General features: G+C 41.5%; 1 protein-coding gene across 1 annotated transcript in view; it reads left to right on the top strand.

The window, feature by feature from the left end:
• Positions 1–14168, top strand: part of TMPRSS15 (transmembrane serine protease 15) — a 258100-nt gene that overhangs the window by 123278 nt on the left and 120654 nt on the right. Inside the window, exons 14-15 of the mRNA XM_075263447.1 lie at positions 2248–2337; positions 13257–13382. Of these exons, the coding sequence (XP_075119548.1) occupies positions 2248–2337; positions 13257–13382 (216 nt within the window). The remainder of the gene's footprint in view (positions 1–2247; positions 2338–13256; positions 13383–14168) is intronic.

Raw genomic sequence — 14168 nt, 5'->3', positions numbered from 1 at the left:
TTTTGCTGTGCACAAAGAAAGATCTTTAAAGACATGCTCAGTCAAGGGGAGGAAGAATTCCTATCTGGAATAGAGATGAGCGAGTAGTATTCAATCGAGTAAGTATTCGAACGAATACTACGGTATTCAATATACTCGTACTCGTTTGAATACTATCGCTGTTCGCAGTAAATATTCGATTCAGAACCAGTGTTGATTTGCCAAATGTTATACACTGTATAGTATTTGGCAAATCAACACTGGTTCTGCAGCAGAGAACCAATGGAGACTGCTGTGGTCCGATCTTAGACTCCGCCTCCTCACAGACAAGCCTCCGGCAGAACCAGCGTTGATTGGCCGAATGCTGTACACTGGCAAATCAACGCTGGTCAATGCATTCCTATGAGAAAATGTCAGCTACCGCATAAATGCAAGCTGCCAGCTCTCCTGACTAGCAAGGATGAGCCTGCTGCAGAACCAGCGTTGATTTGCCGAATGCTATACAGTTTATAGCATTCGGCCAATCTATGCTGCTTCTGCAGGACGAGTAAGGGCCGGTTCACAATAGCGCTTGCCTCCTGTCTGGAAGAAGTCCGCAGGAGGACCCCCCCCTCCCCTGAATGGAATATCAGTGCAACTGCACAGCGCTCCTCCTAAACACTCTCCTCCTGCTACTCGTGGACTTGGTGACTCTCCTTTAGTCGAATAGTGGTTTCCCCTGAAATGAACATTTTTTGCCATAGACTATAATTCAATAGTAGTCGAATATTGAGGCTCTGCTCGAAACGAATATCGAATCTCGAATATTTCACTACTCGCTCATCTCTAATCTGGAACCTTTGGGATGAACTGGAATGCCAATCCAATATTAGTGCATGACCTTCAAATGCTGTTTTTTTTCCGAATGGGCACAACTTCTCGCCAATACAAGCTAAAAATCTTGTTTTCCAAAAGAATAGAGACTGTAAAATTAAACCTAACTCCAGTAGTACTCATGAATTTATTAATACCCATAAGATGTCCAACAAGCTCATAATGGTCAAATTTACTCTTCACCATATAGTTTCTATTTCCATGGTTACAGACTACAAAACAACCCTGCGTAGTCTGAAGCTGCTGTGGAATTGTCATTTGTCTTCTCTATCTTGTTAAACTATGAAACTCCCTGTATGTTAGTCAAAGGTAGAGGAAAGAAGCGTGGAATCATGACTACACAGAGTTTGTTTGTAGTCTGTTGTCATGTAGGGTTGAGCCGATCTTGACTTTTCAGGATCGATTTTAAAATCCGATTTCCGATCATTTTTCATTCGAACCCGATCTCGATCCCAATTCCGATCCCAATGCAAGTCAATGGGATTTTTTTATTAATCGGAGATCGGATTTTAAAAACAATCCTATTCACTATACAGCATGGAATCTAACGATTGAACACTTTAATTGTTAGAATCCACGCTGTGTAGTGAATCACTAAGTAGCCAGAGGATTTTTTTTTTAATCCTCTGTCTACTTAGTCCCCCCTGGTGTCCACTTACCTGCAGAGATGGCTGCTCCGGTGCCCAGTGTTCTCCTTCTTCTTTGCCTTGCTGCCCCCTGCCTCCCAGATTAGGAGAGTGTGGGCGGGTTAGGAGAGTGTGGGCGGGTACTGGGAGGGGAGACATCACGTCTCCTCACCCTGTACCCGCCCACACTCTCCTAAGCCACAAGCCCCGCCTTCCTAGCTCTTTAAACACTAACCCGGGAGACGGCAGCAGCGATGCAAAGAAGAGCAGCGAGGAGCTGCAGCGAGGTGAAGAAGGAGAACACTGGGCACCGGAGCAGCCATCTCTGCAGGTAAGTAGCTACTAGAGATGTTAGTTTAGTCTCCCATTAGAATAAATGGAGGCAGCCGGCGCGCAGGGGGTTAAGGCTGTGTGCCAGCTGCTTCCATTCATTCCTATGGAACCGCAGTGGAGCCTTCACACTGAGTATACACTCCACTCAGAATGAGCAGAGCGTATACTCAGTGTGAAGGATAAGCAAAGCATTGTGGGAAATAGAACCGATCTCGATCCCACCTAAAAAGATCATGTTCGGAATTCTGATCGCAATCGGAATCCGATCTTTTCCGAACACGATCGCTCAACCCTATTGTCATGGAAACATATAAGTTTTTCATGAAATCCATTAGATCAAATTGGTAGGAGATTGTTTTTTATTTTAGAGGTACATCTAATGTCCATTAATTGATCCTACTACTGTATAATTTTTTAATATTTATTTTTTTTATAGCCAACTGTGGAGGACCTGCTGAATTATGGGAAACAAACAGTACATTTACCTCCCCGAACTACCCACAGGACTATCCCAACCTCGCTGCATGTAAGTGACGGCCCGTCCGCCATTTTCCGTCTTTGTAATTAACTTTTAAATATCAAATATTTAATTAACCTTAAAAAGGAATCGGCATTTGTCATTTTTCAGGTGACTGGGTTTTTGGACAAAATTATAGAATAAAGTGATTATGTTAACCATAACTGGATATCACTCTCAGAAGACCTGAACAAGAAAAATAAATTTTAATTAACTTTATAAAATGTTCAGTATTAATAGAATACACTTTACACTTCCATTTTAGAAGCACTCACTGGAGTCTCATAAATACTTCAAGATAAGATTCCTTTGTATTGAATTACTAATAAGATCTGCCAAAAAGAAGATGCGGGTTTTATACATGGACGTTTGCAACAATGAATACTCAATGTAAAAAAGCTAATATAAAGAGGAGTCGTGTTCCATCAAATAACTTGTATCATTTAATAAAGGCGAAGGATCTTGTCTTAGACCGGAGTATGGATTCTTTGCATTTCAGTATTTTTGGGCAATGGCTAAGTCTGGGTATGAAGCTTAATGTAACCCATGGTTTGTCATCCTAAGGCCCCTTACACATTGCCATATGTAGACCGAGTGACGTCATCTGTGTGCCGCCTGTGCATGGCTGCAAAAATGGACAGGAATAGGACCTGTCCTGAGTTCTGCTGCCTGGACTTTCAGCCCGCACATGTATCTGTGTAATACAAGGTCATGTGCATGGTTCGGTAAAAAATGTGTGCCATCCGGGAAAAATCCTAAAAGGGGTAAAACACATATTTTGCTAAGAGCAAGAAAGTTGCAAAAACACTGACGATCCCTGTTCACTTGTCTTGCAGTAATGTCATGCTATACATCTAGCCAATCCCTGGCCTCAACAAACTCCTGCTCTTAATGCAAAGTTTTGTTTCCCACTGTTGGTTGCCAAAAAAATTTAAAAAGTGATCAAAATGTCACAAATTCCTCCAAATTGTATCAATACAAAGAATTCTGTACTACAAAATAAGTACACACATCTCTGTACACAGAAATATAGCAAAGTGAGGCTCGGTTTACACCAGCGTTGTCTCTCCGTATGGGGATTCTGTTCCCCTCTCCGCTTGAAAAATGCAGAGAGAAAAGCAATGCAAGCTATGCTTTTCTTTTCATGTTATTCGCCCTTTTTGGGTGGAACCCCAACGGAAACCACGCAGACCCCATTATAGTCTACGGGGTCCATGGGTTTCTGCGGGAAACCGGTTTTTTGAGTGTATTAGGATTTTTGTTCGAGAGTCCCCAAGTGGACCCTCTGAATGGAAACCCGAGTGTAAAAATTGCTACAGAGCAGTGATTTATTAACCCCTTAGAGACACAGCCCAAAAGTGACTTAAGGACCAGGCCTCTTTTTTCAAATCTGACATGTCACTTTAAATGGCGATAACTTTGAGACGCTTTAACTTACACAAGTGATTCTGAGATTGTTTTTTCGTAACACATTGTACTTCATGTCAGTAGTAAATTTTTGTTGATATGTTTTGTCTTTAATTATGAAAAAATAGGAAATTTGGTGAAAATTTTGAAAAAAATGCAGTTTTCAAACTTTGAAATTACAAGCCTTTGAAATAGAAAGTCATACTACCCGAATTTTTTCATAAATATAATTAACCATGTCTCTGATTTATGTAGCAATCAAATTTTAAGCACTCTTTCATTTTTTTCAGATATTATAAGGCTTACAAGTCAAGCAGTAATTTTCCAAATTTTCAAGAAAATTTCCAAAACACATTTTTCAAGGGACCAGTTCAGTTCTGAAGGGAACTTGAAAGGCCTCTCTAATAAAACCCCCCAAAAGTCACCCCATTCTAAAAACTGCACTCCTGAAAGAATCTAAAACAGCAGTTAGAAAGTTTCTTAACCCTTTCAGCATTTCACAACAATTAAAACAAAATGGAGGTCAAATTTACATTTTTCAATTTCTGTCACTAATATATTCATTTAGCCCTAGAATTTACACATTTACTAAGGTTTAAAGGAGAAACTGCACCCCACATTTTGTTACACAATTTCTCCCGAACACGACAATACCCCATATGTGCTGGTACCCTAATGTACGGGCACACGGTCGCTCTCAGAACGGATGGAGCGCTAATTGGCTTTTGTAGGCCAGATTTTGCTAGAATATTTTTCAGGCGCCATGCCCCGATTGCAAAGCCCCCAAGGTGCCAAAACAGTGGAAAACCCCAAAATGTCACCCCATTTTGGAAACTAGACCCCTCAAGGAATTTATCAAGGAGTATAGTGAGCACTTGGACCCTACAGGTGTTTCACAGATTTTTTTACCATTGAGATGTGAAAATGAAAAATTACTTTTTTTATAATAAAATGTCACTGTAGCCCCAAATTTTTCATCTTCACAAAGGGTTAAAGGAGAAACTGCACCCCACATTTTGTTACACAATTTCTCCTGAACACGACAATACCCCGTATGTGCTGGTACCCTAATGTACGGGCACACGGTCGCTCTCAGAACGGATGGAGCGCTAATTGGATTTTGTAGGCCAGATTTTACTACAATACTTTTCAGGCACCATGTCCCTTTTGCAGAGCCCCCAATGTGCCAAAACAGTGGAAACCCCCAAAATGTCACCCCATTTTGGAAACTATACCCCTCAAGGAATTTACCAAGGGGTTTAGTGAGCCCTTTGACCCTACAGGAGTGTAACAGAATTGGCCCAACAAAAGGAAAAGTGACATTTTTTGCTATAAAATGTAGCTTTAACCCCAAATTATGCATTTCTACAAGGGGTTAAAAAAGAAAATGCACCCCACAAATTGTCAAGCACTTTGCCCCAACTACAGAAATGCCCCACATGTGGATGTAAAGTGATGTATGGGCACACTGTAAAGTCCAGAGCTGAAGGATTGCTATTGGGATTTTGGAGGGCAAATTTAGCTGAAATCTGTTTCAGGCACCATGTTGCATTTGGAGAGCCCCTGAAGTGCTAGAACAGTGGAAACCCCCCAAAAAACGACCCCATTTTGAAAACTAGACCCCTCAAGGAATTTATCAAGGGGTTTAGTGAGCATTTGGACCCTACAGGTGTTTCACAGATTTTTTTACCATTGAGATGTGAAAATGAAAAATTACTTTTTTTCCAATAAATCGTCCATTTAGCGCAATATATTTTTAATTTTTGCAAGTAGTTAGAGAATTAAGAGCCCCCCACAGTTTGTTACACAATTTCCCCTGAACACGGCAATACCCCATATGGGATCATAATCTGCTGTATGGGTACATGTTGGGGCTCAGAATGGAAAGAGCGCTATTTGGATTTTGGAGGGCATATATTGCTGGAATAGTTTTGAGGTGCCATGTCGCATTTGCTGAGCCCCTAAAGTATCAATACAATAGAAACCCCTCAAAAGTGACCCCATTTTAGAAACTACACCCGTCAAGGAATGTATCAAGTGGTATTATGATTTTGAGACTAAAAATGCTTCCCAAAAAATTGACATTTTTAAAGAAATATGCCATTTTGGTATCCAATGCATTGCACCCACTTTGTGTTGTCAGAGACCTGCACTCCTAAAACTATTAAGTGGGCCTTCCCGAGGGGCAAAAAAATTATATATGTGGGTATAAACTGCTGCTTGGGCGCACAGCAGGGCTCAGAAGCGAAGGAGCACTGCGCTTTTTAGCTTTTGGGGTACAGATTTAGAGGGACTTCCTGGGCGCCATGTTGTTTTTGCAGAGCCCTGGAGGTGCCAGTAAACTGAAATTCCCCAAGAAGTGACCCCATTTTGTAGGGGAAATTTTAGAGTCTCTGCAAAAGTGCCATGGCATCCAAAAGCCAAACCGTCTAAGTCTGTGCTCCAAAAACCAAATAACCTTCTTCCCTTCTGTGTCTGGCTGGGCCCTAATATCAGTTTATACCCACATATGACATTACGTACGTTATCCGGGGTACACCAGTGTCATATATGTGCCCTAATATCAGTTTATACTCACATATGACATTACCCCGGTTACACCAGTGTCATACATGTGGCATACACTGCAGTTGGGGTACACAGCAGGGGGCAGAAGGGAAGGAGCGCGATGCGGCTTTTGGAGTACAGATTCAGATGTTTGGTATCTAGACGCCATGTCATGTTTGTAGAGCCTGTAAGGTACCAGAAAAGTGGATTCCCCAAAGGAGTGACCGCAGTTTGAAAACTGCACCCCTAAAATAATTTATCAGGGGGTGTAGTGAGTATTAGTATCCCGGACGTGACTGCACAGCGGATGGCGAAGAGGGAATATATAAGCGGTGCGGAGGACATTGCAGACACTAAATTCCCTACTGTACCCCCAGTAGCTCCTATGATTGGGGGAGTCACACTGGGGTCACTTTGGGGGTCACTTCTGGTATATTTTCCCTCATAAGCTGTAAATATAGGGTGTCCCCTGATATTCGCTCACACTGCTTATACATTCCCTGCCTGCCGCACCCAGTTGTGTTCTAATGATTTGGCGATTTTGCGTGATTTTGTCTTCACATTGGTAGAGGCTATATTTTCTTTATTTTTCTGCTGACGTGGCCATATAAGGGCTTGTTGTTTGCGGGATGCGATGTATTTTGTAATGACACCATCTTGGGGTGCCTAAAACTTACTGATTACATTTTATTAACTCTTTTTTTGCTGGATTTAAAAGAGAAAAAATCAATTCTGGTATTGAGTTTTACCTTTTACATTTTTCGCCATGCAGCGTACAGCATAAGTAACATGTGTCCTTTATTCTGCGGGTCGGTACGGTTACGGCGATACCTCATTTATGTTATTTTTTTATGCGATACTAAGTCTGCAGAACAAAAACACATTTGGGGACATAAATCAGTGATTTTTGCATCGCCATCTTCTGAGAGGCGTAACATTTTTATTTTTCGGTTGACAGTGTTGGTTGAGGGCTTATTTTTTGCGGGACAACCTGTGCATTTTATTGGTACTATTTTGGGGTGCATATAACTTTTTGATCACTTTTTATAGCACATTTTGTAAGGTGAGATGGCGAAAAATCACCACTTCCGGCGGGTTTTTTCCGTTATTTTTTACCGCCGTTCACTGTGTACATTAAATATTGTTTCAATTTTGTTGTACAGGTTGTTACGGACGCGAAAATACCAAATATGTATTGTTTTTATGAATTTTTTGTGTTTTTTTTACATAATTCATTTTTTATAGAAAAAAGGGATTTTTGGGACTTTATAACTTTATTAATTGTTTTCAAATACTTTATTTTTTTTTTACACTTTTTTTTTTATTTGTTCTTGTGTCCCTATGGGACACATGGATCAGTGAAGATTGCATCACTGATTCTCTACTCTAGACTGAGACACAGGCTGCAGTGACAGCCTGCACGTGTCTCACTCTAGACACAGGAAGTGAGCTGTGCGGACGGGACAGCTCACTTCCAGAAGACGCCGGGAGCATCACCAGGTAAGTAAGTGCTCAGGGCTGTCTGGGGTCACTAACCAGACCCCAGACTACGTATTACAGATACCGGCACACCCCGATCTTGGTCCGGGGGGTGCCGGCGGGGGGGGGAGAGATCGCGGCACCCTTTGTTTGCGGTGGTTATGTTTGACCATCGCAATCAAAGGGTTAAAACCTCCGATCGGTAAAAGTACCGACCGGAGGTTATGGAAAAGGGTGATAGCTGTCAGTAACAGCTATCACTCAGTTCCGATTCCGCCCGCTCAGCTAGTGAGCGGGCGGAATCACCATGACGTAATATTACTTCATGGTGCGCGAAGTACCTCGCGTCCATGACGTAATAGTACGTCAAAGGTCGCTAAGGGGTTAAAGAGCCTGTTTGTTACCGGTGACTACTAGATTTTGTTAAGGACACGTTGATCCAGTGTTTAATACTGACTGAGTTGGGAAGGAATTTGTTCCCCTGAAATGGGGCAATTTGTATAAGCCTCATGGGATTTTTTGCCTTCCTTTGGATCAACACTGTTGGGTTATAGGTTGGAATTGATGGACCTGTATCTTCATCCAACCTCATCTACTATGTAACAATGTAACAGTGAACCAGTGAATCCACCAACAGATTCATCTCTGCTTAGTAACATTACCATTCACTGAAGTTTACCTGAAACAACAAAGACAACCAAGACACAAATGTGCTATTTTTGGGAGAAAGCAGCCATGTTTTTACAAGCCTTTAACATCTTCATAAATTATACGCTGCTGTTTGTATCCCTTTAAGGTGGAGGGCCATTTGCTTCTACATTTCAGAGAATGACTTGAATACACCAGGGAGATTGATAGGAAAATTGAAGCCCCGTGTAGAACTCTTCCCATTCATACAGAGGAATATTGAAATGTGTCTTTCTGTGCAGAATCCTATAATCACACAACAGTCTTCTGGTAATACATTCTCCACATCAGCACGAGGGAAGATATTTTGGAAAAGCTAATTAAGTAGTATCCGTGACTTCCACATTCCATCTAATCTTTATATTTCAGAGGAGGAAAGTCATTAGCCGTTCCATCAATATGAACTAAGATATTCCGAATAGAGATGAGCGAACACTAAAATGTTCGAGGTTCGAAATTCGATTCGAACAGCCGCTCACTGTTCGAGTGTTCGAATGGGTTTCGAACCCCATTATAGTCTATGGGGAACATAAACTCGTTAAGAGGGAAACCCAAATCCGTGTCTGGAGGGTCACCAAGTCCACTATGACACCCCAGGAAATGATACCAACACCCTGGAATGACACTGGGACAGCAGGGGAAGCATGTCTGGGGGCATAAAAGTCACTTTATTTCATGGAAATCCCTGTCAGTTTGCGATTTTCGCAAGCTAACTTTTCCCCATAGAAATGCATTGACCAGTGCTGATTGGCCAGAGTACGGAACTCGACCAATCAGCGCTGGCTCTGCTGGAGGAGGCGGAGTCTAAGATCGCTCCACACCAGTCTCCATTCAGGTCCGACCTTAGACTCCGCCTCCTCCGGCAGAGCTAGCGCTGATTGGCCGAAGGCTGGCCAATGCATTCCTATGCGAATGCAGAGACTTAGCAGTGCTGAGTCAGTTTTGCTCAACTACACATCTGATGCACACTCGGCACTGCTACATCAGAGGGTGAACTAGAACCCCTGTGCAAACTCAGTTCACGCTAATAGAATGCATTGGCCAGCGCTGATTGGCCAATGCATTCTATTAGCCCGATGAAGTAGAGCTGAATGTGTGTGTTAAGCACACACATTCAGCACTGCTTCATCACGCCAATACAATGCATTAGCCAGTGCTGATTGGCCAGAGTACGGAATTCGGCCAATCAGCGCTGGCTCTGCTGGAGGAGGCGGAGTCTAAGGTCGGACCTGAATGGAGACTGGTGTGGAGCGATCTTAGACTCCGCCTCCTCCAGCAGAGCCAGCGCTGATTGGTCGAGTTCCGTACTCTGGCCAATCAGCGCTGGCCAATGCATTCTATTAGCCCGATGAAGTAGAGCTGAATGTGTGTGCTTAGCACACACATTCAGCTCTACTTCATCGGGCTAATAGAATGCATTGGCCAATCAGCGCTGGCCAATGCATTCTATTAGCTTGATGAAGCAGAGTGTGCACAAGGGTTCAAGCGCACCCTCGGCTCTGATGTAGCAGAGCCGAGGGTGCACAAGGGTTCAAGTGCACCCTCGGCTCTCCTACATCAGAGCCGAGGGTGCGCTTGAACCCTTGTGCAGCCTCGGCTCTGCTACATCAGAGCCGAGGGTGCGCTTGAACCCTTGTGCACACTCTGCTTCATCAAGCTAATAGAATGCATTGGCCAGCACTGATTGGCCAGAGTACGGAATTCGGCCAATCAGCGCTGGCCAATGCATCCCTATGGGAAAAAGTTTATCTCACAAAAATCACAATTACACACCCGATAGAGCCCCAAAAAGTTATTTCTAATAACATTCCCCCTAAATAAAGGTTATCCCTAGCTATCCCTGCCTGTACAGCTATCCCTGTCTCATAGTCACAAAGTTCACATTCTCATATGACCCGGATTTGAAATCCACTATTCGTCTAAAATGGAGGTCACCTGATTTCGGCAGCCAATGACTTTTTCCAATTTTTTTTCAATGCCCCCGGTGTCATAGTTCCTGTCCCACCTCCCCTGCGCTGTTATTGGTGCAAAAAAGGCGCCAGGGAAGGTGGGAGGGGAATCGAATTTTGGCGCACTTTACCACGTGGTGTTTGATTCGATTCGAACATGGCGAACACCCTGATATCCGATCGAACATGTGTTCGATAGAACACTGTTCGCTCATCTCTAATTCCGAACTTTAATGAATTTTATTATTCTAAAAAAAAACAACCCCCCTCCTAAAATACAACATCCGGAGCCGTTAATATAAGAGGTAATAACCCTCTTTGTCTCCGATGGGGGAGGATTTTACAAAGTGCTTCTTAGAATAAAAGACTACAACTCTGTTCTTAACATCATTTATCTTTTCAAAAAAGCTGACAAGCCTTTAAGAATAACACGCTTAAGAACAATCTAAAAACCTAAGCAAATTTTTTTTTTAATTTTTATTTTTAAGATTCTTCAACCACCTTGAAATAAGCGTTGACATAGTGCAGTAACTTTCTAGACCCATTTGTTTAGCATTCATTGTAGAACAAAGTCTTTGAAAGGAAAATTGCAAGGTTTCATCTAAGAGAGTAAACTTCAGGTTCGCATTGATGTGCCTACTATTTTGTTAAAATGTTACATGTGGTTGGGTTGACCAAAGGGCGTAGGTCCATCAGGTTCAGCAGAAGGAACAGGCAGAGGGAATATACAAAATGACCTAAGACTGGCAATGCATTTTAGATACCTGTTGGTGGAGCACTTGTTTGGCTGATGGCTATAACATCGAGCTCATAGATATGTTTGGCTAAGTCATGCATACATTTGTCTGAATGGAAGAAAGTCACTGGTGACTTTTAAGGGTCACACATGTTGAGATCCAACAGCCTTATACCTTCTTCCTCAGACATCTACATATGAGAGAACTCCGTACACCCTATACACATTAGATCTTCAACTGACCTGACAAAATCACCAATTTCAGCCAACATTTTTTTTTAATAAATATTTTTGTATATCTATATAATGTGAGAAGGTGACAGGCAGAATGCTGGAGTCCAGATATATCAGCCCCAGGTTTCTGACCTATGTGTGGTCCTGGGCTCATTACTGGGCCATAAAAGGCTGCAGAGCCTGCACTTCAGGGCAGATCCTGGGAGCGAGAGGAGGTGCCTGGGTCTGTCCTGACACTCGGAGAGCCTGGTGAGACTGTATAGTGCTATTTTTGTTTACTCATGTGATTGGTACTAAGTCACATGTACAGTTAGTACTTTGTTGTTTAGTTAGTGCTCAGACGAGCAGGGGTTTTGTTTCACGTTCTTTTGCCTGGAGTTAAGGCTGGATTCTGTTTTGCTGTTCTTGTTCCTGAAGTGAAGGTTTATTTTTTTTTCTAAATAAACCTGTTTGCTACAGATTTTGTGTCCCTGTCTCTGACTAGTTGGGTCCACACCATTTCTACTACTGAGCTACCTTCCCAACAATAATATACATGTGTATATATATATATATATATATATATATATATATATATATATATATATATATAAGAGAGTGAGTCAATCATCATCTGCACTTCAGGTAGAGAGTGCTGTCTCCCAAGTCACTGCTGTGGAGGTCCAAACATATTGTGTCAGTTCATATGTGACTCCAATGCAAAATAAAAAATAAAAAATTGCTGCCCGCTCGTGATTTGGTCTAAAAAAAAGTGGCATGCAGCGGTTGATTTTACTATGGTCTTAGAGTGTGTTCGGTACTGATATTTTGCACTATATGGAGAATGCGTTTTGTAACAAAGAAGTGTGTATGAATAGATAGAGAAGTTCTATTTCAACCATGAACAAGGCATCGGATGCCCATCCATGTCCATGAATGATGACAACACTGAGTGTGAATGTGTATGATAGACCAGTGATGGTGGATTATCTGACAGTAGTCCTACGAGGACTGAAGAGATGAAGACTAGAGATGAGCGAGTAGTGTTCGATTGAATAGGTGTTTGATCGAATACTACGTTATTCGAAATACTCGTACTCGATCGAACACTACTAGCTGTTCGAAGTTTAATGTTCAATGCAGAACCAGCGTTGATTGGCAGAATGTATAGCATTCTGCCAATCAACGCTGGTTCTTCTCTTACCTTTCCGAAGTCTTTTCCGCACTACGTCCCCACATCTTCTTCCGGGTGGAATTCACTCTGCCTAGGCATCTGGTCTAGGCAGAGCCGACTGCGCATGCATAGATTTTGCTGTGGTTTTTTGAGCCAAAGTCAGAAGTGGATTGAACTGAAGAGAGAAGTATGAGAACTTCCTATATATTTCTCATTCCTGTTCTATCCATTCTTGGTTTGGGGTAAAAAAAAAACACAACAAAATCTGCAACAAAAGAAGTTGTGTTTCCGCAGAAAAGCGTCTTTTTTTGTTGCAGATTTTACTGCGTTTTTTTTTTAGCCCACACCAAGAATGGATAGAACAGGAATGGGAATATCTAGGAAGTTCTTATACTTCATTCTTTTGTCTAATCCACTCTTGGCTTTGGCTCATAAAACTGCAACAAAATATGCAACAAAAAATGCTGCGTTTCCACAATCTGGGGCTTTAGCCTAAATCAAGCTTGGTGTCAGATGGACAAAGTGTATTGGAAAACAGGGATATCAAAGAACGATATATTTGTCTTTATTACAATAAATTTTACAGGTTATTTTTTGACTCTCGTGTAATAAAATATACAAAGTGAAATGTAAAAAATAATATTGAACGGCATTGATATTACGATCATTCTAAATTCTATCAGGCACATGAAATGAATGCATTATTGTATCCAATTTCCCTCTCCTTTTTTCCTAGGTATATGGTATCTGAATGCGGCAGAAGGACACAATATCCAGCTGCATTTTCGAGTGTTTGATCTAGAGAATATATATGATGTTGTTGAAGTGAGAGATGGCAGAGGATCAGATTCCTTGTTGCTGGGCAAGTATCCACTCTGTGCTGAGATCTTGGTTTCGGAAGCTTTTGTTGTATACGGTAGATTTCTTGTGAGTGCTATGAATTATTGCAAAGTAACAGTTAGCTGCTGGATTTCATGCTGTCACTGATGAAGAACTGAAACAAACCACCAGACACTGAAGTGCAGAGTTTGCGGCTGAACTTCAACTCATAAAAAGCAGGTCATAAAGTTCAGCGCTCCTTTGATTCGCTCACTTCTTAGAAAAGACATGTTGGAAAATTATCATTCAGAAGATGTGAGACTCGTAGATAACCTGAAAGTCTAGTGGCGGATTGCATGTTAACACAGCAAAATAATAGCATCAGAAAATGAAGAATGTACATGTTTATGTGACTCCATGACCCAGCGAGTCCCACTGGTGGAGAAAGTTTAAAGGACTTGCCTACAGAGACTAATAAGAAATGTTTGCAGTTTTTTTTTTCTCTATATTTTACAGCTTTTTTCCACCATAAAGCTTCATTGAATTTTTCTAGCCATCGCTTTTATTCGATTTCAAATGTTATAGTTGTTTTATGAGTTTTTTGGCTCCCGATACATAAAATATATTGTAAGAATTCAATAGTTTATGTGTTATTAGGAATTTTTTTTTGAAAGTTTTTAATGTGCGTTATTGGCCTTTTTGTATAGATGTAGTATTTTTATCATTTTTATTATTTTTACTCAGATCATTATTAAAAAATGATCAATTGCTTATAAAAGAATTGTGGTAAGGTCATAGGTCACTTGTCGGGACATTGCCTGCCTACAAG

This window comes from Leptodactylus fuscus, chromosome 2, assembly GCF_031893055.1.
Source record: "Leptodactylus fuscus isolate aLepFus1 chromosome 2, aLepFus1.hap2, whole genome shotgun sequence".
Taxonomy (NCBI): domain Eukaryota; kingdom Metazoa; phylum Chordata; class Amphibia; order Anura; family Leptodactylidae; genus Leptodactylus; species Leptodactylus fuscus.
The sequence above is the reverse complement of the archived record's forward strand: the minus strand, read 5'-3'. Positions and strand labels throughout refer to the sequence as shown.